At 44.6% G+C, this 27,175-nt stretch overlaps 1 protein-coding gene, 2 long non-coding RNA genes and 1 pseudogene across 6 annotated transcripts in view; 2 read left to right on the forward strand and 2 right to left on the reverse strand.

The window, feature by feature from the left end:
• Positions 1-53: 53 nt before the first annotated feature.
• On the reverse strand, positions 54-16,436 carry LOC135279587 (uncharacterized). 2 transcript variants are annotated; one of them, XR_010346802.1, is made up of 5 exons: positions 16,003-16,436; positions 11,697-11,850; positions 4,845-6,897; positions 4,230-4,352; positions 54-257 (listed from the first exon to the last, which is right to left on the reverse strand). It is a non-coding gene; the product is annotated as an uncharacterized LOC135279587 (long non-coding RNA). The 2 variants fall into 2 exon arrangements; XR_010346801.1 differs by having other exon boundaries at positions 54-260.
• LOC135279582 (pre-mRNA-splicing factor SLU7-like) lies at positions 1,327-2,978 on the forward strand (annotated as a pseudogene).
• On the forward strand, positions 14,274-27,064 carry LOC135279584 (uncharacterized). 3 transcript variants are annotated; one of them, XR_010346797.1, is made up of 5 exons: positions 14,274-14,336; positions 14,468-14,519; positions 19,677-19,899; positions 23,790-25,547; positions 26,147-27,064. It is a non-coding gene; the product is annotated as an uncharacterized LOC135279584 (long non-coding RNA). The 3 variants fall into 3 exon arrangements; XR_010346798.1 differs by lacking the exons at positions 23,790-25,547; positions 26,147-27,064 and adding an exon at positions 22,359-22,969; XR_010346796.1 differs by lacking the exons at positions 14,274-14,336; positions 14,468-14,519; positions 23,790-25,547 and adding an exon at positions 16,688-16,795 and having other exon boundaries at positions 26,147-26,512.
• CDH5 (cadherin 5) overlaps positions 16,946-27,175 on the reverse strand; it is a 28,596-nt gene continuing 18,366 nt past the window's right edge. The window contains exons 5-12 of the mRNA XM_064387048.1: positions 26,318-26,482; positions 25,743-25,930; positions 23,774-24,027; positions 23,039-23,181; positions 22,351-22,475; positions 20,821-20,929; positions 20,292-20,537; positions 16,946-19,526 (exon numbers count right to left, since the gene is read on the reverse strand). Coding sequence (XP_064243118.1) covers positions 19,033-19,526; positions 20,292-20,537; positions 20,821-20,929; positions 22,351-22,475; positions 23,039-23,181; positions 23,774-24,027; positions 25,743-25,930; positions 26,318-26,482 — 1,724 coding nt within the window. The 3' untranslated portion in view covers positions 16,946-19,032. The remainder of the gene's footprint in view (positions 19,527-20,291; positions 20,538-20,820; positions 20,930-22,350; positions 22,476-23,038; positions 23,182-23,773; positions 24,028-25,742; positions 25,931-26,317; positions 26,483-27,175) is intronic.

Below are 27,175 nucleotides of genomic sequence, written 5' to 3' on the forward strand. Positions count from 1 at the left end.
GAATGTCCTCCTGGGTCCTGGACAGGGAATAACTGAAGGAGATTAGTAGGAGCACTGTCCCATGATGATGACATGAGCCTTTTGTTGGCAAATTGCTTCTGCAAGTTTCCAGACACAGCTGTGTCTTGGCAGTCCTACTTCTGTTCCTGTTCTGGCCATGAGGGCTGCAAGGTGATTAGGTTATTTCTCTTTCCACAGGGACTCATTTTCTCAGAGGTGATCAGTGTCTGATTGAATGAACAGGGACTGCTTTGAACCTGCTGATGATAAAACACAAGCACACCCTCTCTTGAAGTCAATGAATCAATTAGGCTTTGCTGTGGCACACTCAATTGGGATTTAGATTTGATGATCATATTACATTATTTGGATGTTCTTAAGGCACTAAATTCCCCTTCTTTTTGTTTTTGTAAAAGGAGATGCATGTCTTTGGTTATGAGCATGAAGAAACATCAAGGCAAAACAATACATGTAGTGAACAATAAACTGACAGAAATCAGGAATAAGTCAGGTACAACAATTAAGAATATTTCAGATAATACACATAATTAATAATACATGTGAAATTAGGCAATTAGGAATCTCTGAAATACTGTACCATCATCCCAGAGTCTGAGAACAGCTGACAAACCTCAATTTAGTGAGGGCTTGGATAATTATTTTCAGATAATAATTCCCAAGCTCACTATAAAAATAGGTTTAGCTGTCACATATAAAGGGTCAAATTGCCAAGTCAAAGTGACCTGAATCTAGTTTTGATGCAGAAAACATTTGGATTTAATGGCAAATTCTCCATCCAGGTAGAGCCAAGGCCTGGCCACCACCCAAGCTCCAACTGGGAGGGAATTCCCTAAACACGTTTTAAAACAAGGCTCTTAAGAATAGCAGTTATGAGTAAAGGCCTTGGGGTTAAAGACTAATCAAACCATCTAGTAGTTGGATAACTCTGAAGTTTTCTTCAGGATAGAGATGCTTCAAACACAGCAAACTGCTGGAGTGCTTCTGTAACAATAACTGGGAAAAACCACAAGACTAACAGTTTGGAGGAGGCTTGCAACAAAGCTCAAGAATATTTTCTTGGAATTCCGAAAAATACTTAAAATTATGAAACAGCATTGGGTCAAACCGTAGAGCCAGTGCAGGGACTAGCCAGAGAGCTAACCTGATCTAAGAGACGCATAAACAGCTAGAGAACAAGAAAGAAGGCTCCTGAAATGACACATGTCTTTTAGATAATTACACAAAGATGTTAAAGGATATAGGAAGCTAACTACAAGTACAGTAATAACATCTTATGAATAATGCCTATTATCAAATCAGTAAACTCACATCACAGAGGAGCACATGAAAATTGTTGAGGAATATTCCAAGGTTGATTTGGCCAAATGTGCACTGAAAGCACAGAAGCTTCAGGAGGAGTTGGCATCAGGGAAGCAGGAGCAAATGAACTTCCCAAGACACCAGTGGGGAGAAGAGGAATCAAATTCACAGACAGAAAGAGATCATAACAGTGAAGGTGAAGACAAATACACAGATGACGTTGATATGCCTGGGCAGAACTTTGACTCTAAAAGATGCATCGCAGTCTGAAATTTACGTATTTGGGAAGATACTGCTAAATACTTGAGGAATCTAGATCCAAACTCTACTTATTATGATCCCAAATCAAGAGCAATGAGGGAGAACCCTTATGCCAACACAGGCAAGAATCCAGATAAGTTGGTTATGCAGGTGACAACTTTGTTTGCTGCACAGGCGACGCCATTTCAATGGCACAGACTCAGCTGTTTGCCGGGGAGGCTTGTGACAAAGGCTCTGGAGTTCATCTTCAAGTGGACCCTACAAAATTACAGCTTCTTTATAAATCTTTCAAAGTGAAAAAAGAAGATTTCAAGGCTCAGCAGAAAGAAAGCATCCTAGAGAAGTGTGGAGGACAAGAACATTTATATGTCCCCCCAGGTGAGCTGCTGTTTGCTCCAACAGAAGATTATGTGGAGTATTCTAGGTGTGGAACAGTCATCAAAGGACAGGAGAAAGCTATTGCTTGTCCTAAGTATGAAGAGGATGTGAAGATCAACAACCATACATACATTTGGGGTTCATACTGGAAAGATGGCAAGTGGGGTTACAAGTGCTGTCACTCCTTTGTCAAGTACTCCTACTGTACAGGAGAAGGTGGGAAAGAAATTGCTAATGGAGAGGCAAGTTAATGGAAGAGCAGCCTGAAGAGGAAGAACACATGACAAACCCAAAACACTGATGGAGGTCCACTAAGAGAAACAGAAAGAGGAAAAAAAAGAAGCACAAGAAAAGCTCAAATTCTGACAGTGAGGGTAAAGAGAAAAAGAAGCAAGAAAAACTAAAAAAAGGCTCTAAATGCTGAAGAGGCTTGACTTTTCCACATCAAAGAAATCAAGCAGTTAGATGAGAGGAAGAGACCATACTGCAGCCAGTATGAAGCCAGGGAGTCAATCGAAGAGGGGAGAGAACGAGTTGCTGCAAGAGAAAAGAACAGAAACAGACCAACCAGAGAAGATACAACACCATCTTCTGTGTCTAAGAAGCCTCGGCTAGACCAAATTCCTGTGGAAAATCTTGATGCAGATGATCCTCTTACTGATGAAGATGATGAAGTGGTGAAGATGATGAAGACAAGGACTTGGAAAACAGTGATGATGATGATGACACTGCAGCTCTTCTGACTGAAATGGAAAAAACCAAGAAAGAATGAGCTGAAGGACAAGCTTGAAAGGAGCAAGAGCAAAAGGCTGAAGAAGAAAGACTTTGGATGGAGAACATTCTGAGTAGTAACCAACTGCTGAACCTTACTGGGCCAGCACAGTCTCAGGAAAACTTCAAAGTTAAAAGGAGGTGGGATGATGATGATGTTGTCTTCAAGAACTGTCCCAAGGGGATATATGAGACAAAAAAGGACAAAAGATTCGTCAATGATACTCTGCAATCAGAGTTTCACAAAAAGTTCATGGAAATATGTATTAAGTAGTACAGTTTTATGTGCTGTAGTGTGCAATTACTTGGTAGGTCATGGCTGTTCCCTCCTTTTCTCTCAAAATTTAAGGCTGAATGTTTGGTCATGGATTCTCAAATGTTTTTCCAAGATCAGCAACAGCTTCATAATTAATAAGTGCTATGTATCTGGAGCTTTTATTCCTGCGTATTGTTTTCCTTTACTGTTTTAATGAGACACAGTTTGTGTCTCATTAAAAAACCCCCCAAAACCAAAAAACAAGCAAAAAAATCCCCAAACCCTAAAAAGGAGCAGAGCTGCAGTGGCCGAGCAGCACGCCGGGGCAGGGTGGGGGGAGGCCTGCCGTGCTGCCCCATATCTACAACAGGTCTCTTAGATGAACAGCAATTAAATATAGATCAGCCAGTCCTAAGTGATGGGCAGGCACTGCCCCAGAAAGGGGGGGAAGGCGCTGAGCCACCCTGTGCCACCCTGTGCCAGCTAGGGAAGGGAAAACTCCATGGCTCCATCCTGTGCCGCTGCATCTCTGTTCTCCCCCCTAAAACACTTGCAGTTGAAAAAGAGGAGGGGAAGAGGCAATAAAAAACAAACCCTAAAAACTGCACACTGTAAGGGAAAAAATACCAAAAGACAAATGTAGAAAATGCTAGAAAGGCGCAAAGTGCCCATGGCTCTCCTCTTCTGCTTTGGAGTCTGTGAGTTCCATGGCGGACTGCTGCCTGAGGGAGCAAGCCCCAGGGGAGCCGCTGGGGCCAGAAAGAATCTTTGCTACAAAAATACTGTCTGGCCTCTGCTGGTCCTTCAGTTTACAAGTTCTGCTGGAGGACGAGGCCTGCTCGGATGGCTGCCACGCTACCCCTGCAGTCACCACCGTTCCCAGAGAGTGGCAGCTCGCTGGCCCTGTGCCGCCTGTCCACGCCACCTGCGCGGGTAACTGAATTGCGCCAGAGGTAATTCTGCAAGAGCACGCAGCTAAGTTCTGGTTCCAGGGTCCTGGTTCTATGTTTCTCCATGAGATTTGACTCTCACCACCCCTACCACCATGTCTGGCCCTGGGATAGAAGGGAAAATGACTGACCCAGGGGCTGTGTACTCCGGAGAATCCGCACCCAGGGACACACACACAGGCACTGTCCTGGAACCAGAGTGTAGGCTCAGGCTCCACTAAATACATTAGCTAAATCAGGGACAGGCCCCTGGACCACACAACACAGTAACAAAGGTATCAGCACATACTTACTGTACTTTCTCTCTCTTTTCCCAACACATATTGCCTCTTTTAACTCACAGTTTGGCTTTCTTTCCGTGACACTCAGGTTTCCACATGGTTGCTGCTCCCGTGTGCCATTTCCATGTCATGGTTCTGTTACAGATGAGTAATGAGATAGTTGGCTCTCACTGTTAAGTGGTGAACATGAGGTGTATGATAAGAGAAGTTTTTGTGGATGTATAGTTATGTTACTGTAAAGTGTCCTCCCACCCTGCTTTATTATGGGATGGCCTTGGTAGTCGGGGCATTTGTGAGGGTTGGTCTGGTACTATAGTAACACCTGACCTCTGACCAAGATGTAAAGTGATCTCTATCTACCACTCGACAGCAAGGAAGGAGCTGCCTGCAAGACTTTAGGAGGAGCTAGAAGTGTAAAAGGCAGAGCATCCATCTTGAAGATGAGGACGTGGCTGGTAGTCACGGGGCTCCCAGCACTGTAATTTTTCCTTATTTAGTCCTTTTGTGATAGTTTTTGTTAGAGGTTAATAAAATTTTAAAAAGTGAGCAGTCATTTCTCACAGTTCTATTCTAAGACTTATTTCCCCACACCTTAGCATACTTTCCAGTTCTTGACCACTCACTCACCCCTGTTCTTGAGACTGTTGTCCCCATGACTTGCTGGGCCCTTCTCTCCTAGGCAACTCTTAGGCTGCCTCACCTTCTGCAACTCTCCTTTGGCTGTGTTTGCGTTCTGTGACCCGCAGTTCTGTTCTCCTAGCACACGTTGTGTTTTTCTCTGTGTGTTCCACGCTGTCTGTGGCCCTGTGTGCTCCCCGTCCACGTTCCGCTTCACAGCCGGCTCTGGTCTTTGTTTGTTCCGCGCTGATCCTGCTGTAGCCATAGCCTTTTGCTATTTGTAAATTTGCTGCTTGGATTTCTGTTTGTGCTGATCCTGCAGCTGGCTTGAGGCCGGCTGCAATCTTCCTTTCATCACCTTGTATATTCCATCTCTAAATCCCTTCTCGCTGCCCGGTCCTGCGGTCAGCTTGGCTCGTTTCACCTTCTTCTTTCACAACAGCCTGTTCGTCTCGTGTCTATCACATCTACAGGGTCACCAGGTGTTGGAATAAATCAGCCAAGACTCCCTTTTCTTCATAAAAAAGCCAATTCTTTATTCATAGAGCTCATATTTGTAGGAAATATCAGAAGGGACTGTGCTAAACCTAATTGGTCAGCAGTACAGTGAAACTCAGTTCATTGGCCAGTAAGAGCTGTTTTCTATCAAATTTTCTCTCACTCTAGATATGTTTACGTTTTTCCTTTGTGGGTTCTTATGGGACAAATCTTATTGTTTACACAGGTGCATTTGTTTTTCACCCTCAGAATAGATTGTTGTGTTAAAGGAACTTCTCATTTTCAAAATGGCTTCACATGGGAACTTGCAAATTGCTTGTGAGCTGCACTTAGAAGAAAAGCCAGGCCAGCTTTGGCAATTTTAGCAGAGTGAGGCCTGATTTCATAAGGCTTTTCTAATTCTTCTACCCGTCTATGACAAACTGGCAGCAAAATGAAAATGCATCCCACCCACTTATGTCTTTCTGTACATGTTCTTCCTTTTTTCCCCCTTTAGTTGCCCCATGTGAGGGGCTGGGTGCAGATCTTGCCCTTGCTGGAGACCAAAATTTGGCTGCATTTAAATGGTGCAGACACAGCCCTGTGGGAATTGGGACTAAAGAAGGGGAATTTATTGCTGGAAAGGGATTAGTGCTGCTTTGAAGAGATCTATTTACAGAGTCCACCCACCCTCAAGGGGCTCTGTATGTGGACTTGGATTTGGGAATTGCATGGTGCTTCCCTGGGAGGCCTTGAAATGGGCACCAGAGAGAGGGAAACCAGGCATTGTTAAGTGGGATTGCATACAGTTTTAGAAGTTTACACAAGGCACAGGAAAAGTACACCTTTGTGTTTGACATTCAATTTTCCAAGTTTTATTACATAAAGACTGCTAAGCCCCATTAATTCACTGAGAAATCCTCACTGAAGTGATCAGTTTATGAAATTTGTCGTCCTGCCATTGAGTGGAATTAATTGCTAATGAAAAAAAAGGTGCATCAAGATACAAGACAACCTACTATATGAATAATGTATTTTTGCTGTATTTTGCTAAGTTAAGAAAAATTCAAGTGATATGACCTTACTTACTCCTTAGGTATAGATATATATTTATAGCCCCACAGTCATCACTTATGTTTTGGAATGCTGTATTAAAAAATAAGCAGTTAGTTGAGCTGATAGTCCACTTTTTTTTTTTTTGATAGAGCTCTAGGTTGTTAGGTGAAAAACAGGATTACTTGTGAGAAAAAATCAGAATCTTAGAACAGCTGTAGCTAGAGATGGAATTAAACAAAATGTCTTAATACTGAACCATGGCATTAAGAGTCTGAGGATAAATGCAGACAGTTGATGAGAAGGTTTGTGTACAAATTGGCTTGGATCATGTCTTGCCTTTGAAGATGAGTCAATTGGAACATTAATGCTGATGGACACTGAAAAGATCTGCTCTCTGCAGGTCAAATCTGTGCTGGGAGGCTCTGATCAGGTGCTGCTGTCACTGACTCTGGGGATCTGATGTGGCCAAAGAGGGCAGGGCTTCCCTGTCACTCTGCTGCCATTCTTCAGCTGTAGGGAGTGTCTCTTTCTGTGGAATGTAGAAAAACAAACCAGATTTAATTAATTCAGGTAGGAACCTGATGATGTTCATTGAGATGGGTACAGTGCAACAAGGAGAGGGGTTTGGGCTCTTGTTTGGAAAAGGTTGGGGTGTAAGGGCAGAGAAAGGTGCTGAGGGCCTGTGTGGAGGGAACAGTTCCCAGTTTGGGAAGATGGGATGAAGGGATAACACACTCCAAGCTGAGCAAGCACAAACTGTGTTCTCAGAAGAGAGGGCTCATTCTGTTTTGGCCTCACACTGTTATAGATGAGTAATGGGATGTTTGCTCTCACAGTTAAGGGGTGAACATTGTGTGTATGTTAAGAGAAGTTTTGTAGATGTATAGGTGTGTTACTGCAATGTGTCCTCCCCCTTGCATTGTTATCATGGGATGGCCTTGGGCACACAGGAGCATTTGGGGAGGGTTGGCCTGTTACTACCAACCACCTGACCTCAAATCAATGTGTAAGACAGTGATCTCCCCCCCTGGACAGCAAGGAAGGAGTTGACTGACAAGACTTTAGGAGGAGCTAGAGGTATAAAAGGTGGGGCCTCAGGTTTTAACTTTTATATTTTTCAAATTCTATTCTGCTTTAGTGTGTTAGTCTAGGTTTCATATTAGGGGATGGTGAGCTGTCTGCACAGAGTAGGGAGACAAAGCAATTCCTGCTCTAGCTGGGGACCAAGGGCAGCCAGTCCAAATCTCAGGCCCAAGAGCACAAACAACATGGGCTGAAGAGAGGAAAAGAAGCAGGATGGGACTTAATAGGCTAAAGCTGTAATTGGGCAATTAGCTCCAATATACAAATGGAGCAGAACTTATAAAAGTGAGAAACCCCATGACCGGTCATGCATTTTGTGACCATTTTGGGCTGTGCTGCCCAAGGTGGATCCGTTGAGACCTTTTAACAAATCCCAACTTTATTCTTTAGCTCTGTCCAGTCTCCGTTCTAGGTCAGCCTTCACAAGGCATCGCATACATTTTGTAGATGAGCACAGGGTGGTTTATTCCATGCTCTCAGTGCTGTAATTTTTCCTTATTCAGTCCTTTTGTTGTATTTTGGTAAGGTTTAATAAACCTTTAAAATTTTAAAAGTGAGCATCGTTTCTCACACCACTGCCTGATGTCATGGCTGGGAAATGTGTTTCTCTTGATACCCTCCACTCATTCTGTCTTATTCCTTCCTTTGGCTGCTTCTGTGGAAATATCTGGTGGGAGTTCCATTTTCTCAGACTCCCAGGTAGGATAAGTGTTGCAGCTTTTTGATACTTAGCAAGGGAAAAGTTTCCTAGGTACAGTGCAATCACATGCACAGCATTCAGTAGGAAACCTTCAGTTTCTTCAAATAAATGAAATATGTGAAAAGAAAATACTTACTTGATATTGAATGAAGCTCCTCCAAACTGAATCTGAAAATCACAACTAACTGAAAATAGCAGAAAAAAAGGCATTTGTGCTCTCTAGAGATGAGGACAAGTGATAGGCGGATCAGCAGAAAAAAAAATCTTTTGAAATTAGTTTATTGGAAGGAATAAGATCTGCTGCTGTAATGTTCTCTATGTTGCAAACCTGCTGCTGCAGCCCAGGCTGTTCCCATTGCAGCAAAGCATTCTTGAAAGGACTGGAATAACCTTGCCCAGCAGAGCTCCATACAGCAGAATCTCTGTAATTCCACCAGCATTTCTGAGCCTAACCCATCTTCAGGGCCCTATAACTCAGCTCTCAGATCTTCATTTGGCGCTTGCAATCTGCTGTGCTGTGATTTAACATTTGTCCAAACATCATGATGTGAAACTGTGCTCCCCTAATGGTGGAGCCTTGCTCAAATCAGAGCTGTGTAGAGTTATATATTTATATATTTGTATTTATTCCAGAGGCCTGTGGCCATGTGGACTCCTTGCAGGCTGTCCTGTGTGGGAAAATGAGCATCTGAACACCAGTATAGCCAACATATATTTTTGAGTTCACTAAGAGACTTATTCCTGCAGGATGAAATAGTTGTGCTGTGGTTAGAGGAGGACAGGAAAATCACAGAAGGCCTCTGAACCTGGGGGTTGAGAATATCAGAGCTGGGTAGAAATAATTAAAAAAAAATAGTCTTAGTCATGCAAGAAAAACAGGTGAGTGTTGGTTATTTATTGTGGTTTGAAAAAGGGTGATTTGGACAGCTGCACTAAAGGTCTTGTGTGAGTACTACAAATGGCTAAGATAAACATGATTCTTAGAGGCAGAATCAAAGGAGTGAAAAGGCACTGAAACTTGAATCCCTTGACTAAAAGTAAATATTTTTCCATCCCATACAGAGCCATATGAGGTGTGTTGTTCATATGTTTAGCATCTCATAAAAATAACTTTATTTCTCACCAGTGTTTTCTGCATGCTGCAAATACTCTTTGTGGCTATGCCATGGATTATAAAGGCCTAAGACAGTAATTTTAACTTCCAGATGTGTGTGTGGTTGCCTTGTTCTAACACTCCCTGATGTGAACTGTTACCCCTCACCCTCGGTCACAGGGACCTGTGAGGTGCAGGTTCCCCTCCTGTGTTGTGCTGTAGGTTCTCTGTTAATTGCAGTGGAATAATGCTGTATATGACATGCAGAGCTGTAAATATGTGCAGGGAAGGGTGTCTTACAGGTTTTTGTAGATCTTTTGCAAAATTCTCTTGTGCCTGGAAATTGCTTTAAAATGATGAGTGGTACTAAAACTTTCATCTGTAAAATGAGTAAATGTAAGAGAAATTCCTTATTCAGGATGCTTTGGTGTGTGTTAACTAACCCTTGTAGTGTGTCTGTGTGGCTCCTGTGGCACAGGAAGGGGAAGGGCCTTTCAGAAGGGAATTCCACTTTGAGCACTTGATGTGAAACAGCAAAAATTGGCCTACATGATGTACCTGAGATGGGAAGGAAATCTGTGTCACAGCAAGGGTACAAGCCCCAAGCTCTGCTCTTGCCAAAATTAAAGCTCTTGCTTTATTAGTGCATGGTGTTTATAGCTCCTAATTGCCTCCTAAAATACCAAGGCAGCCAGCTTGGCATAGTCAGTTTGGTCACCATTTAATGTTCTGCCAGATCCCCCTCTCCTGGAAGGCTGTGTGCTGCTTCCACTCCCCTCAGGAGTGACTGATGTGACAGCAGAGGGGTCACACAGCCCTGCCCACAGGCAGCCTTGTCTGCTGCCCAGTGCTTGTATGGTGTGCACGAAAATCCAGAAGTGGTGATGAAATCCAAAAAGCCCAGTTCTGATGAGGGTTAATGCTTAACCACCCATTTATAGGAAGGCATTAATGGCGAAGATTGTTTTACCAGGATTGAAGAGAATCACTGAGATTTCCAGCTAACTCAAAGCTCTTCCAGTGACGGAAGAAGAGGGGGCTGGTTGCTCTTTTATCGCCCTTCTGGAAGGGTTTAATCTTTGACCTCCCCCAAGTGATTTCTGTGCCTGGCTTGAGCAGCAGTTTTGCCAGGCCCAGGCAGGCCCCGAGGGGCAGATCTGAGGCTGTTCAAGATGTGATTTCTCAGGCCGGTGACAGTGGGCACTGCTAAGTAAACACTGTGACAAAATGGTTTTCTTGCCAGCATGCCACCTGGCACTTCTGATTGCCCAGTGTTTATCCCTTGGCTTTCCAGGTGTATTCCTTTGTGCCAGCTCTTTCCCACAGCTGAGTTTCGTGGTGGATCCCTGCTAGCCTGGCCTTCTGCTTGTGCTGGCAGTTGCTGTTGAGTTCTAGGAGGCACCAGGACTGGCCATGGCCATCTGAGCCTTGTCCTGGCTGCACTGGTGACAAAGGCTGTGGGTTTTGCTGCTCTGGGTCCTCACCTGGCTGCAATTGCAGAACTCAGGTCGTTCCCAGGCTCAGAAATCCATGGAGAGCAGGGCCCTGCTTGTGTCTGCAAGGGCAAAACGCTGCAGGAGTGGGAGCTCACCCAGCCCCAGAGCTGGAGCAGCCAGCAGTGACATTTGGGCAGATTCAGTGTCCATGTGGATGGCTCTTGCCCAGCTGGGTGGCACAGAGAAGAGTTTCTTGTCCTCCCCAGCTATGTCACACACTCACATCATCCATCGTTATCCATCCTCTCTCCTGCTCCAGCAGGAATTCCTTGGCCAGGAAGGCTGTGCTCCAAGGCATGGCAGAGCCCAGCTGCAGGGAGTGTGTGCAAATAACCTGCCCTTGGTGGCCTTGGAGCAAGCCCAGGCTGCCAGCCAGGGGCAGGACCTGCTGCCAGGCTGGAGGTGTCACCTGTGCTGTCACTGTGCCAGGACAGCAGCTCTGGGGGAACCCTGACTGCTGGCAGCTGCTGCTCTGGCAGGGTGGATCTGGCAGGGTGGATCTGGCAGGGTGGGACCTGGTCAGGGTAGGACCTGGTCAGGGTGGATCTGGCAGGGTGCTGGTCACTGGGGCCTGGACACTCTGGGGGCAGAGAGGAGCAGGGGGCAGGATGGGATCTGGGGGCCAGCAGAGGTGTGAGCTGAGCAGGCTGAGGTGGCTCCTCAGGCTCTGCTGAGCCATGGGGAGCTGTGTCCCTCCAGGTTGGCTCTGCTCACAGGGAATTTGCTACTTGTGTACAGCAGAACTTTTTGGATCAGAGGGAGAAATAACATTTTCCCCCTCTCCTGTTTTTGACCTACAAATTCACCTGCTGCTGTTCCTCTTTCCTCTGCCTTTTGCATCCTGCTTGCTGTACAGGGCTGTTTGGGACACACTGTCAGTGTGCACAGTCAATTAATTTGTCACCTTTGTCCTTACCTCAGCCCAGTGAAATGTCACAAACAGATCTTAAGCTGACCTGGGTGTTTGCTGTTGTTCTTTGTGGCTGACCAGCTGGAGTTGGTTCTGGTGGCCTGCAGGTAATCTGGATCCCGAAGGCAGAGCCAGCCTCTCCCACTGTGCTCTCTCCAGAGGGCTTGGCAGAGCTGCTGGATCAGCAGGGCTGCAGTAATCTGTGCAGGAGAGAGGATGGAGGCTGATTAACTTGCTGAACTAGGCCCACTTGCAAGAAGTCTTTGACTTGCAGGTAGTTATTAATCTGTAATTGTGTGACAGGATTTCTGTGAATACTTCCAACTTTTAGGCGATCACTGGAAGATTCCTGGTACATTTTTGTTACTGCTTTGTTTCTGTGGCAACTTGGGAAAGTACTGGTTGTAACATAGAAATAATTAACAAATTGTGAACTAGTGGATAAGGTGTGTGCTTGTAAAAACAAATGTTCTCATTCAAGGCAAAACAGAACCAAGACTCCCCAAAGATAAAAATTATTTGGTGTTGCTTTAGAAAAATCCTGTTTAGTAGTTGTAGTTTGGTTTGGAAAGAGAATATTCTAGAGAAGTAGGGTTGGACATCATCATCACCCACACCAGATAGCGGTGTTGTGTGACAAAGTAGCAGGATTTGGTGCTGACTCCTCCTGGCAAACAGGCAAACGTGCCCCAGGGAGGATGGTCTGGGCCGAGGTTGATTGAAGGAGACATCTGGAGGTGGCATCCTCCCCAGAGCCCTTCCCTTGCCCTTAATGCCTGCCTGAACTGCTGCCTGAACGAATCTCTGCCTTTTCCTGCAGAAATCCAAGCCTTGCAGCCTCCATGGCTTCCACAAATGTCTGAGAATTCTTGTGGAGTCAGCGCTAAAGAATGAATGGATGGAATGACCTTTGGGGCATCACTGATTTCTCTGACTGTGGTCGGTGTGAGGTGATGCAGAGGGAAGCTGAGTGGGCATCCAGCAGTGGGAATGCAGCAGGCAGCCACCAGGGATCCAGCAGGGATCCATGAGGGGTCAACTGGGGATCCATGGGGGATCCATGAGGGGTCAACTGGGAATCCATGGGGAATCCATGGGGATCCATTGGGAATCCATGGGGGATCCATCTGGAATTCATGGGGGATCCATCAGGAATCTATGGGGGGTAAGTGGGGGTCTATTTGGAATCCATGGGAAATCCACGGGGGATCCATGGGGGATCCATGGGAGATGAATGGGGATCCATCATGAATACATAGGAGATCCATCTGGGATCAATTGGGAATCCATGGGGGATCCATCTGAGATTAATGGGGGATCCATGGGGCATCCATGGGGGATCCATGGGGAATCCATGGGGGGTCCATGAGGGATCCATGGGGGATCAGTGGGGCTCCATGCGGATCCATGGGGAATCCATGGGGGATCTATGTGGGATCAATGCGGGATCCATGGGGAATCCATGGGGGATCAGTGGGGAATCCGTGGGGATCTATGGGCTCCATGCGGGATCCATGGGGGATCCATGGCGGATCCATCGGGAAGCGCCGGGCGCGGCCGTGCCCAGCGCTGCCCTCGGGCACCACCTGGCGGCCACCGGCGGTCATTGCAGCCCGCGCTGCTGCGGCGGGGCCGCGGAATGTGTCGGGATAAAACGGATACAGGGATAAAGGAATAAGGGAATAAAGGGCAGTGTGCGCGGGCACGGATAAAGGAATAAAGGAAAAAAGGAATAAGGGAATAAAGGGCAGTGTGCGCGGGCACGGATAAAGGAATAAAGGAAAAAAGGAATAAGGGAATAAAGGGCAGTGTCCGCGGGCAGGGATAAAGACTAGGAGGCAGTGTCCCGGGAGCAGAGATACGGGATAAAGGGCAGTGTCCCGGGTCTGAGGGCAGTGTCCTGATGCTGAGAGCAGGGACACGGGGTGCAGGGGTGTGCTGGGGCCAAGGTCGGGATCCCAGGATAAAGGGCAGTGTTCCAGGAGCGGGGATGGAGGGCAGTGTCCCGGTGCTGAGAGCAGGGACCAGGCTCAAGTTCCCTGCAGTGCCAGGGATTCCACACATCAGTGCTGTGGGACACACCAAGTGCAGCTTAGGCCTTTGGCATTTTTAGGTTCTTCAGGTTTGCTCTGAATTTCAGCCAGGACAGCTGTTGAGAAAAGCCATTTTTGAATGCTGGACCTGGGAATTGTGTTTCGGGCTCCTTGCACTGCCCCAGTGCAGAGCAGCTCATGGTGCCCAGCCCCATCTGGGGCAGAGCAGAGGGGGCACTGGGGCTGCCTTTGACCCTCCCCCTGTGGGAAGGCTCTGCTCTGGAGGAGCACTGCAGGACAGGCTTTGGGCTCCTGAGGCTGCCACGAGAGCTCCTGGGACCATTTGCAGCCCAGCTGATTCTGACGTTTTGGCAAACCTCACTGGGGTTGTGTTTGCTGGATGTGTCTGCCTGGGGAGCTCTGTCCTGCTTTGTCATGGTGACTTCACCCAGAGCAGTGGCTTTCCTTCTTTAATGAGGAATTAAAGAGTTGCAGAGATTTCTGACTGATTGTGGCATTGCTGAAGGGGTTAACTGGATCAATCAAGAAAGTCTTGAGGGGAAGCAGGTGGGACAGCTCCTCACTGAGGATAAATGGAAGGAACTGCTGGTTTTCCCTTTTCCTTTAGGTCAGGCAGGAACAAAGTCAGGAAGGTGAGATCTGTGCATGTTTATTGCTCATAAAAGCATTTTTCTGGTATTGTTTTATTTTCCTTATTTTCTGATGCAGCCTGAAAGAATGTCTTTGCTGTTTTGTTTTCTCTTGTGTTTTTTCTATGGACAAGATTCAGCCTAAATCTTCCACTGTGATCTGATCAGACTCTTATTCATTTCCTGGTAAGACTTCATGACTTGTGGTACATTAAGACTGTGAAATGGGAAGATTTCAATGAGAAAGATATCACCTTGGTGATGTATTTAATTCCAGAAAGTTTGTGAAGTAAAGCCAACAGAGTTTTATTTCTTATTCTCTCAAACTTGAAACATTTCTCAAAAAAAAAAAAAAAAAAAAAAAAAAAGGAAGAAGAAGAAAAAAGGGAGAATAGGTCAGAAAGGATGATGATTATTTATTTTTGTCCTAACCTCACCTGAAATATAATAAGTGTAACTATTATTTCTAGCCAAATAAGAGAGTACATCACCATATTTACTGCCACCAGAGCATTTTCCCTGCATGTGACATATGTTAGGGAGTGAAAAGATGTAAAATAAATGTATAGAGGTGGATCTGTACCCTGAACTCTGATCTCCAAAAACCAGTGAGGCTTTGCAGGCTGTCCCCTGCAGTCAGTCCTGGCAGGGTGACAATTCCTGTGCAGGGCAGATGTCACTGCCAGGCTGGCTGGGCCCTCCTGGGGCTGTTCCAAGCCCTTGTGGCTGAAAGGAGGAAAAGAACAATGCACTTCTTGAAGAAAAAGAGCTCAGAAATGAATATTTGATTTTCCTCTGGTAACCAATCCTTATGTTTTCACTGGGTTTGTTGTAGCAGTAGCACTGGACTGCAATAGGATAACAAATCATAGAATTGTTCTTTCTTTCTCTGACTGGTGTAAATTTGCCTTGATAAGAGGACCTTAGCTCACCTGCCCTACCTGGGATGTGCCACTGTGGGCCAGGTGTTCACATTCAAACAGCTTTTCATTGCTGCTTTGATACATATCAAGGATTCTCATCACAAGCCATTACTTCATAAAAAGTTCTAATGGGGTGGGAGTAAAAAACCCTTTATTAAATGGCATGAACTTCTGGATCTGAATGTAATAAAATAATAATTTATGATATATTTTTAGGGATAAGAGATTAAAGTGCATATTAATTAAATGAATAATGAAAACCTTTGTGAGATTCTCTCCCACAAGTTGCAAGTAGCTTTTTAATCAAATTCTTTCTATGGAAAAATGCATTTCATTATAAGATAATTAGCACATCTATTGTGTTTTTAATACAACTTGTGCTAAAGTGTGTTTGATCTGGCGTTTGCTCATGGCAATTAGTAGTGAAGGAATTGAACTTTTTTTCTTTATTCTGGGCTTTGTAAATTATAAGTGCCATATCTGGGGAAAATGGATGTGATCTTTTGTGAAGAGCTAGATTAATCTTGGGAATATATTGGGGTAATCATTAGCAGCAGCAAAAAGAGAAGGTGGGGAGCTGTGCTGCCTAAAGCAGCAAATGTAGGGGTGATTTTATTTTCTGGCACCGGTGTGTTTTGTTGTGTCTGTCCTGTGCCAGTCCTGAGGAAGCCGGAGGGTTCTGTACCCCAGAGTGTTCTGTACAGGTTCTGTACCCAGGGGATTCTGTACAGGTTCAGGTTCTGTACCTCAGGGTGTTCTGCACAGGTTCTGTACCTCAGGGTGTTCTGCACAGGTTCAGGTTATGTAGAGATTCTGTACCTCAGGGTGTTCTGCACAGGTTCTGGTTCTGCACAGGTTCAGGTTCTGTATGGGTTCTGTACAGGTTCTGCACAAGTTCAGGTTCTCTACCCCAGGGGGTTCTGAACAGGTTCAGGTTCTTTACGGGTTCTGCACAGGTTCTGTACCCTGGAGTGTTCTGTACATGTTCTCCAGCCCAGAGTGTTCTGCACGGGTTCAGGTTCTGTACGGGTTCTACACAGGTTCAGGTTCTATGTGGGTTCTGCACAGGTTCAGGATCTGTATGGGTTCTGCACAGGTTCAGGTTCTGTACAGGTTCTGTACCCCAGGGGGTTTTGCACAGGTTCAGGTTCTGCACGGGTTCAGGCTCTGCACGGGTTCTGTCCCCAGTCCGGGGGAGCAGGACAGGGAAGGGGGCTGGGCAGGCCTCAGCCTGGGCTCCCGTTGATCCCATTCCCAAATCCCCCGGGGCTGTGCTGAGCATGGCTGGGGCTCCCTGGCATGGCAGGAAAACAGGCAGAGGCTGGGGGTGGTTCAGAGCCACGCTGATGGCCGGCTGCTGACACCCAGAGCTCTGCTGGGCCTGGGACGGGGCCTGCAGCACTGGCAGGGTCCAGCAGGGCCTAGCAGGGTCCAGCACCGTCCAGCAGGGCCCCTCAGGGTCCGGCAGGGCTCCGCAGGGCCCAGCAGGGTCCATCCTTCCCAGCTGCCCTGCTGGGGCTTTTTTCTGCCGACAGCTGGGTAAGGAGAGGGAGAAAACTGCCTTTACAGAAAGTTCTTGGGTGAGGTGGTGCCTAGGCTGGGCTCACTTGGAGGGTTTTTATGGCTGGGTTCACTGGGGCACAAAGGCTGATATTGTCTCCTGAGTGGAACTCATTAATGTGCAGAAAATCCAAACTTGAGATTGGCTTTTATGTAGTAAAAAACAACATAATACAGTACAGGAATATAAAAAGAAACCGTCCAGTGCAAACATCATATACATTGGAAATGGATACAGTGTTCCTTAAAAAAACTTTAAAAAAAATCAGGCTTAAAAACAGCAATTCCAGGTAATAGAATCTGGCTGATACCTACCAAAGTACTTGACTTACTGCACTAAATCATTTCCTAACTAACTTTACCTGCTGATAGCCAATACCACAGGTAGAGAAAAAAATCCTTAAACTGTGAGTATTATTAGTTAGCATTCTTTATAATACACAAATAAGTGGAACCTCTAGAGCACATACTGCTGGCTGGATTGAGCAAAAGAGAATGAGCCCATTCAAAATAAAACCAAGGCTGTCACCCCAAAATGTACTTTTTAAAAACAAAGGATAGGGTCCATTTCACCAATGGACAGAATTCTCAGTTTTCTTTTAGTTCATATTTGAAAATCTGAGTGATTGCATTGTTGATGTTGTATTAGAGTCCAGCCAAGTATTACATTGGACAACTTTTTACAGCAGTGAGGAGCAGTGTGAGACCATTATTGTGCATTGTTATTTCCTGCCAAGAAAACACTCTGTGGGAAGGGAGTGTGAATTGGAGATGATGTGAACAAGTAAAAAGCAAATTTGCAAAGTTCCACTATATTTGTTTAAGAAAAAAAGAAATTTAGTATTATTTGGTTAGCTACCAGATTTAAATAATCAAATCAACTAAACTAATACATACAGCTCCAGCACAGATCCTGCACAGTGGAGGATCTGTGTAGTAGGGCTCTGTTCCTGTTGGAGGCAACAGGAGTCTTCATTGCTGCAAGCCAGAGACAGGCCATGGTCCCAAGGGACCTGCATTTCCCAAAATCTGTTTAGCTGGGTCCCTTCCAATGTGGGAAGTTTCATTCTGGTCATTCTGTGGCTCTTCACCAGGTGGGAAACTGAGCACAGTCCCTTTCCAGAGACATGGTGGCTGCAGCTCCAAACCTGCCTTACATTTATGGTGCTTTTAAGCAGCCCAGTGTGTGGGTGTGTAGCATTCTGGTTTGGGAGTCTACAGTATTTTCCTAGGTGGAAAATAATCCTTTTACAGTACCTGCTTAGAAAAAAAAGCACAACAGTTTCACAGTAATGAGGCCCTTCATATTTTGTCCCTGAAAAAATGCTATTGCTTTAATTATGCTGAATAAACCCCCTATTCAACCTCTTTAGAAATCTAGAGAGATCTGTGTTTCCATCTAGAGAGATTTACAGTGTTGGAGTCTTGACATTCCCCCGATCTCCACATTTTCTGCCCTGCAGGATATGTTCCATTGAGTAACACTGAGATCCTACTTACAGACAGAAAAAACAATTTTGCTGCTAGCTAGAGCGAATTCTACCATGCCAGAAATGTGCCTGAAATTGTCATCAGGCTGTTAAAAATGACAGATGAAACCAGATTGTGTGTCTAAAAAGCCTGTCTAATTTTATCTTGAGTAACTCATAGATGTAGTAGAAGGCTATAAAGCAAAAATAATTAATAGAAGGGAAATAAAAAAAATAATGTTTCTTTTTGAGAGTAATGGAATAATTTCTAATACTAAGTGATAGACCATATGTTCCTCCTCTCTTCTGCTGGGTGAGCATAAGTGTGGAATATCAATAAAGATGTTGCAAAAGGGGCAGGCAAAGCAGCCAGCTGGAGATCCAGGGGGGTTAAAACATCCCTTCCCAATGGAGGGTGACCTTGGATGCATGTGGATGGAAACAGCACAGGAGGAGAGGATTGAGGGAGAAACTGGGGGCAAAACCAGGAGAAGTGGGGAAGATGGGGAGAGGAGGTGTGTCCTGGAAGACTTGAGCACATCAGTGAGCAGGAATTTTGGGGCAAAAAATGAATGTTAGTGAGGACGTTAATAGAGGTGATCTCTGTGTGTTTTTAACCTACTGCAGGTTTTTTTCCATGCCTGTTTGAAATCCTTGAGGGAAGAGCTGTGAGTTCCTCACTGGCCACTGGCAGTCTCTTGGTGTCTACCTCTAGCGGGAGGGGGGAAACTCATGGCTAGTTTGAGCTTAATACACAAAATCTTCACTTGCTTCTGATCCATACAGCTCAGCTAACATCTTGAACCTGGGTCCCCAGTCATTGAGAAAGTCATAGTCAATGTCTGAGTCTGAGGAGCCCGAGCCCAGAGAGCTGAGGGACTCCGCGATGGACTCGGCGCCTTCGTAGCCATAGATGTGCAGGGTGTCGTAGGGCAGCAAATCCCTGTCGTTGTCAGCCTCATCCTTCTTCACCTCAATCATCATCTCCATGCCCCCAGCTCCAGGGGGGATGTCCCCAGGAGGTTTCTGGACCTGTGCATACGGAGAGGGAGCGGCCTCTGCCTTGAGGCCGTTCTTGCGGACGGAGTTGAGCACGGACACGTCGTAGCTGGTGGTGTCCATCTCACCCCCGCCCTCCTCATCGTAGGTGACCAGCTGCTCGTGGATCTCTGCCACACTCCTCCCGAGCCCACTCAGGTCCTTCTTGTGCCTCTTTCTCAGCAGAATCAGCAGCACAATTACTGAAAAGGAAACTTAGATGAGCATGTGTGAATAGAGAAGTAAGACACTAAAACAAATTGCATTTGAGATATGCAACGTAGTCTGAAGTGGGGTTTTTTTGAGTGTTTTTTTAACATATATTTATTATTAAAATTTCTATTTAACTGTAGGATTTCTTGAAGGAGTTCACTCTGGACAGAGATTGTCCCCCTGACTCTTGAGCCGGAATCACAAGTACAAATACCTGATGTCACAAGGTCATTGAATCAACTACTGTCTAGAACTCTTAATGCCAAGCATCAGATGCTTATGTGGTACTTGTAAAACAGGCCAGTTCTCAGGCAAGGAAAAGGTACTCAGCCTTCTCTGACAGATTTCAAATACAGCAAACAGGTACTGGTCTGATGACTTGTTACAAATGTATTTATGTTCACTGTACTGCTTCAAGGGTTTCCAGACTAGTTCTGCCGTAGGAACCTGGAATCCTGTTGTTATTGCCCCAGCCCAAATTTCCTGTTTTATAGCTGTGTATGAGGCTGGTACCAGTAAATCAAGTATATTATACATGAGTGTAACAGCCTGTCTAGAGGAGCGAGCAGCTTTGCAGCTGAAGCTGTTGTAACAGGCCAGAGAGGAAGAGCATGTGAGATGAATCAAATAGGTACAGCATTTCTGGCTTCATGACCATTTCATAGCCACAAAGCTTTTGTACATCTCAGCTAAAGAAAGAACAAAACAATCCTCACGCTGCACTACAGAGAGCATTCCAAAAGTCAGATACGCACCAATGATTGTGAAGATGCAGATGAAAATTGCCACCAGTGCTTGTATGCTGACGCCAACCTGCTTTGCCCTCTCCTCACAGAAGGTGAAGTTGCCTTTCTCGTTGCACTTGCAGACACTGATGAGCAGGGTGTTTGTGCTGGTGAGGTCGGGGTCGCCGTTGTCTGAGATGAGGACAGGCAGGTAGTGGAATTTGGCAAGTTCCCGATTGAACTGTCCGTATTTGACAGTGATGTTAGCCGTGTTGTCTGGAAGAAGAAAGGACATCCATTAGGTGATAATCTCCACCAGATTGTCCTCACATATTACCAGTCAGCTGCTGCCTCTTCCCCTTAGTGCCAGCCTTTCAGGAACCCAGTGAAACTTTGGTTTCATTAAACATACTTTTTTTTTCAGTATGTTGAACCTTTAAAAATAAAGAGTTATTTAGCTCAGCTAGCCCAGCCACAGGTCAGTGCTGCAGCTTTTCTTCCCCGAGCCCTGGGGTCCTGCTCTGGGCAGCTGAGGAAGGGCATTGCAGGGTTACACTACCGTAGTTCTCAATCAGGGAGAAGTTGCTGTCTTCTGTGGCCAGTGAGTATCTGAAGAAACCTCTGGGTGATGTTTCATCCTTGTCAACAGCTGAAATCCTAACAATCACCTGCAAGGATGGAAGAGGTCACAGTTTTCAGTGTACATTGCCTCCAGTGATAAAGCATGTGGAGTGTTTGAGCAGGGCTGTGTGTCCTGTGTAACCCTTCAGTTTCAGGGCAGGACACAGTCATCTCAGGGTACTCCTCTTCAAGTTTTTCAGTTTCAGTTTTTCTTTGTGGGTCTTCAAAAAGATCAGTTTTGCCTCTTCAAATTTTGTGTAATGAAAGCATGAAAAAAGCCTCATTTTTAAAGACATATGGCTTGTTGAATTGTCTAAGATGGTGTAATCTGAAGTCCTCAGCCTACTCTGAGGTGTGACTGTCATTCTTGGAGTGCCTTTGAGACTGCCATGCCTGAAGGACATACTTGGGTTTTGAAATCTTCAACCTGATGTACATTAGATGTATAAAATACAAAAAAATGTGTCTGGTTATATACCAAAGGTATTTTATAAATTAAACTAAATTGAAATTAATACTTTGTGTGTTTTATCAGATAGTTTAGGCAGTGACAAAGTGTCCTGGCTCTGGCCAGTAGCTGGGAGGGGGCACAGTGGTTATTCTTGAACACCTCATGTCATTTCTGGGAGAGGAAAGGGACTCTCTTCCTGGAGAAAGGGTTCACTCTATTTGAGCAGGAGTGGTGGGATAATGCTCGTACGGAGCCAGAGGGAGCACGTTGGGTGCTCTGGCTGCTCTGCACTCTCTCTATTTTATTCTATATATATATATATTTCTGTTATTTATATAGTTGCTATTATTGTTAATTTTCTTATCTCATTGCTGTTTCCAGTAAATTGTTCTTATCTCAGCCCATGATGTTTCCCTTTTGTGCTTCCAGATCTCCTCTCCATCCTAAATACACTAAACTTGGGAGTACCTCCCCTAAACCATGACTCAAAGTGTCTTAATCAAGCAAATATTACAGTATGGGCTGAACACTTGTGTCTGAGGCCAAACACATAGATCCGAAATACCAACACTGTGCCAAGTAGTAACAGTCTGGATGTGCAGATCCATGCACTCTGTGACTACAAAATAATGTTCCATGCAGCAATGTTTCTCTTACTACTCTGAAATGGTTTCCTCCTCAGTATCACATTCAAGCACTTGTGTGATAGAACTGAGTTGCTGATTGTTGATGTGCAAAGCTTGACTGTCCTTCATGGCTCAGCTGTTAATACACAGATGTGAGAGCCTGGGGGGAAAGGAGCAGTGCAGCCCATGTGTGCAAGCAGATAGAAGTCCATATTCCAACAGTGCAATATCCTTAAGAGATATTCCTAACCACTGATGTTTTGGAAATCAGTGAAATGATCAGGTGTTTTGGCATGACAACTGAGACTCACTTTTATTAAAAGACATCTTTCACTCGAGCTGACAAACAGTAAGTAATTCAGGTGTCAGGGAAATGCTCTCCCTGTCTCACCTTTCCAGGTGCAGCATTTTCACACACTCGGGGTTCCTCAGGAGAAACAAGTTCTGGGGCATTATCATTTACATCATCAACGATGACGTGGACGTGGGCGTGTGACTCTCTGTCGGAAAGCCGGCCTGGAATGACAGCGAGGACAGGTCACAGCCTGGAGTCCCAGTGCTGGCTGAGCTCCCCTTCCCACGCCTTGTGCCCTTCTGTGCCTCCCACAAGATGAAGATTTTCTGGCTCCATCATAACTGAAACTTTTCCTCTGAGATTTAGACATTTCCCTAAAACCTCTCATAGTGGTTAAATCATAAAGGATCTTTCAGAAGTAAAATGACAGTAGATTATGGCTTCCTGATTCTTCCCACTGCATGCTGATGGATTGAGCATTGTTCTCTGGCACTAAAGCAGCAGGCACAGAACAGGCCATGTCTACACTGTGAAATATCAAACCAGGCTGGGACCAGCCTGCCTCCCTGGAGCTGAGCAAAGCCAGGGGTCAAATCTTAAAATGATCTCTGACCTATTTGCAGGGACTTGTTTGATTGGGAAGATGATGATGCAAATCTTGAAGCACTCCTTTCATTCCTAGCTCAGCAGGAACAGGTTGTCAGGTTGTGCCTTTCCTTTTTGACAGCCCTGCTGAAGAGGTGTACCCAGATTTCTTTCAAACTGGGAAATAGGTGGCACTTACCATCTTCAAGGATCTCCACAGCTGCCACAGTGATGTTGTATGAGGAGCTGAATTCTCTGTCCAGAGGCTTGGGAAGTTGAATAACTCCATTATTGGATACCCTGACGTAGTCTCCATTAGGATTTGCTCTACGCTGAATATATCTGGATTTTGTTTAAAACAAGATATGTCAATGCACAGCTGGTTTCATTTCATTTCTTCTCAGAGGAAGGTCAGAGAGTTCTTGTGTGACAAATTACATTAATATCTTGACCAAGAGGGCTGAGAATATTGCCCTAAAACTATGCAAGCTGTGAGAGTGAAATACATCTGTTGGAAGAGTTTCCATATTATTGTACTTTGCTCTTTCAGAAGTCTATTTTCTTCTCTAAACAAATGATTGAGACAGCTTTTACAATAAAAAATATAACAATAAATTATAACCATGTAAAAATGTCCAAGTTTATATTTTTTTCCCTAAATGTGCAAATGTTTTATTAGTAAGTCCATGTGGTAATGACACGGGTAAATGAAATTTATGTTCAGCTTTTAGTGAGCATATATATATATATATATATATCCATGGCTGCAGTGCTGGGAAAAGTAAATTGTTTTTTTGTTTTGTTTTGTTTTGTTTTGTTTGGCATGCAGATTCTAAAAAAATAGGGCCAAAGACTGGGTTCTTTGTCAAATTTTTGGTGCTATTAATGGATTCTGCACTTTCAAATAGAATTGTTAAAGCTGGTGTTGTCTTACCTGATTTTCCGTTTAGCTGCGTCGGGGTCCTCAGCATGAACTGAGCCGAGTGTTTTCACTTCTGCGTGGTTTTCCCTGACTTTGAATTCGTAGGGGAGTTTGGTGAAGACAGGAGGCTCGTCCACGTCGGTGACCTGGATGGTGACGGTCGCGATGCTCCGCGGGTTGCCGGGTTTGAAATGCCGAAGGTTCACGGTGGGGTCTGTGGCCTCGATGCTAAATCTGTATTCTGACACTGTTTCAAAGTCCAGGGGCTAAAAACAAAAAGACAGTTAGATATCCTTTCACTGGTGATGTCTAAGCAAACTTTGATTTGCTCTCTGTGCAGATTTAAGATCTGTGCTCTACTTCATGTTTGGCAATGTTACCAAATTTCATCTTGGCTGGACCCATGGGAGAGCATTTCCCAGCTGAACTTCTCTACCGTAGCATGGCTTAAGGTACCTCTGGTGTGGAACAGATTCATTCAGTAGTTTAAGGCAAAATAATTTTCTTTTGGGTTAAATACTTGTCTTTTTATAATGTGCAACTACTAAAACTTGGTGAGCTCTTGTCCCCCAAAGTCTGGGGAAGAGATTCTCCTCTTGGCTGTGCTTTGTGTTCTGAAGGCACTCAAGGCAGATCTGCACTGGCTGACAGCTGGGGCATTCAGTGATAAATGACATCCTCTTCCTTGTTTTTCCCCTTGCCTGAGACTACAAAAGGAATCACACAATGGGAGGAAGGCCAGGAGCTTGGGCAGTAAGAAATACTCCTTTCAAAGTTTCCTTTGTTCTACCACCTGAGATTCTAAAAACACTGAGATACACAGCAGTTATGGTGACTCTTGTTTTCCCCTTTGGGTAGACATTGCAAGGGGAAATGATGGGACTTCTCCAGCAGCTGACATTTTATCTCACATGGCTTTGTATTTAAAATTATGACATATGCATGGCCAAATTTACATTGAAAACAGGGTGAACTTTGCCCACTGTGTGCTGGAGGAAGAGCTGGTTCCAAATCCCTCAGGGAGGGTGTGTGGGGTCTGTGACTGCTCCTCCTCTGGGCAGGTGCTGCATTCCCCAGTCCTGGGAGGTTGGAGAAGAGCTGCACCCTGTGAAGGACAGCTGCTCATACCCAGTGTGTCCACAGCCAAGGATTTTACCGCCAGTCTTGAAATCCTTGGTACTGTTTTTCCTGAAAGTTTTCTCTTCTTAATGACATTTCTAGTCTTAGCAGTTACAGAGAGGCATTTGGAAGGGAAAAACACATTCCTGTCAATCTGAGGATTACAGGAGCTGATTTATAGTCTTCTCTCCTCTTTTTTTTTAACAGCAAGTCAATGAAATCGATGAAGTCTTGGTTTGGCAATGCTCTGCAGCAGTCCCTTGGTACAAATAATGTGCATTTGAGAATTTTAAAAACCAAAGGACATACCCTAATAAAGGCTTTGGAGAGTCTTAAAGACATAAGAAATTAGTGGGGAAGCTCTTAAAAAAAAGCTCTTTCCTTACCCTGAGGAAAGTAAGGGAGCTGTGGCTCGGATTGGAGCAAATGCCAAACTGCAAAGATACTTTTACAAAGGAGGTCAGGTGGACTTGTTCACCTTTTCTGCTTTGGTTTCAGGTGGGCTTCAGAAGGGAAGGATTCTTTGACTTGGCCAGTTGGTTGAACTCTTAAATCACTGCCTCTTTGAAGCATCCAACCACTTGAAGTTGGAGAGGAACCAAAGCACCTAACCTGAATATCTGACACAGCCCCCACTGCCCTCTGCAGTAATTCTGGAGTTTTTCAGGTCTGGAGGTTGAAAACTACTAGAAATCACCAGGTCTTCTTCTCCCAGAGCTTGGAGAGCTGCTGTTCAGGATCAATATATTTCATGCTGGCTTTCATGCATTTCCATTTTTTCCTGCTGCTAGTTCTAAACCAAAAAAATCACTTGTTACACATGGAAAATCACAATAATCATTTTTGTTATGGGGAAAAGTACCTTCTTTGGCCTAAAGATTCCTTCATTTGTGTATGGATTTGCTACAATGTCAAAGGTGTCCCTGAACTCTCCTTGGATAAAGCTGTATCTTGTATTTCTGTGCTGTGGTTCATCAATATCTTCTACTTTGACTCTGCCAACTTCTCCTCCTACTGAAATGTTTTCAGGAACTTTAAAGTGAAATGATGCTGTTAAAAAAAAAGAAAAATACATGAGGGGTGTGTACATGAAAGCTAGGACTCAGTTAAAACTGTTCTTACTTGACAGATGCACATAAAAATATTTAATTGAGAATTTAGCATCATATATCTCTAAGACATGTGAAAGCATAAATAATACCCCAGATTGTCAAGATCTTTAGCAAAGGGATGAAATTAATACTGGTTTTTTGTTTTCTGCTCTAGGTGTGCATTGCCCAGGAAAAGTGGCTCTGGCTGAAACACAGAAGAGCTTCTTAAGATGCAAAGTTATTTTGGCCATTTTTAAGGAAAGCTGAATTGTGCAGGACCATGAGCTGAACTCGTGCTTGTGCCAGCCCTGGCTCCAGGGGGGTTCAGGGGCTGTGTGGCACTCACGGTGTTTGAACACTGGGAAGTTGTCGTTGATGTCGGACAAAGCGATGATCACCGTGGCTGTGCTGGAATCCCCAGAGAAACCCGGAGCATCTTTGGCTTGAACAACAATCTCATACGTTGACTTGGTCTCTCTGTCTAAATTAGGCTCTTTTGTGTAAATCACACCTGTAAAAAATAATATTTGATACAATAAGATTTTGCAGCATGTCCAACATCTCTTCAATTTTGATGGCAAATTTTAATATTTTTATTTAATCTCCACACATTCAGCTTTAAGTACCAATTTTACAGTGGTGTTTTTCAAGAAATGTTAGAAATTCTTCTGCATGATGGAATATTTAGGAAAGCTTGTGCAGAATATTCTTTTTAATGGATCTTTCACCTCTTTCCCTGTGTTCTTTGCTCTAGTAAACCAGTGTGTTTACAAGAGATACTGACATTGGTTTTAAAACTGGGCAAAATTTAAGCTAGGAAGTTTAGGAAAGCAAATTATTATTGGTTACTGAATGCTGCTTCAGAATTTGTGTATTCCCTTTTCCTGTTTGGTCACTGGAACAGTGTCTATGCTAAAATGAAAACATGAACTCAGCTCCTGGTTAATGTTTCCATAAGTGGGAAAAAGAATGACCTTTTATTTTCTCATTGTGTTCATGGCAGCTGAAATCCTGGTTTTATTAGTTCATTTCCAGATGCAGACAGTAGCATTGTAGAGAGTGAATTAAAAACTTTTCTAAATCGTGTTTAAAATTATATTTTTTAATTATTATTCCTCTTTTCTAGAATGAAAAAGCCTTAAAACTGTGTTTGCTTCAAAGGGTATGGTATGGACAAAGTGCAAGGACAATTATGTGTCTGACT

This window comes from Passer domesticus, chromosome 12 (assembly GCF_036417665.1).
Source record: "Passer domesticus isolate bPasDom1 chromosome 12, bPasDom1.hap1, whole genome shotgun sequence".
Taxonomy (NCBI): domain Eukaryota; kingdom Metazoa; phylum Chordata; class Aves; order Passeriformes; family Passeridae; genus Passer; species Passer domesticus.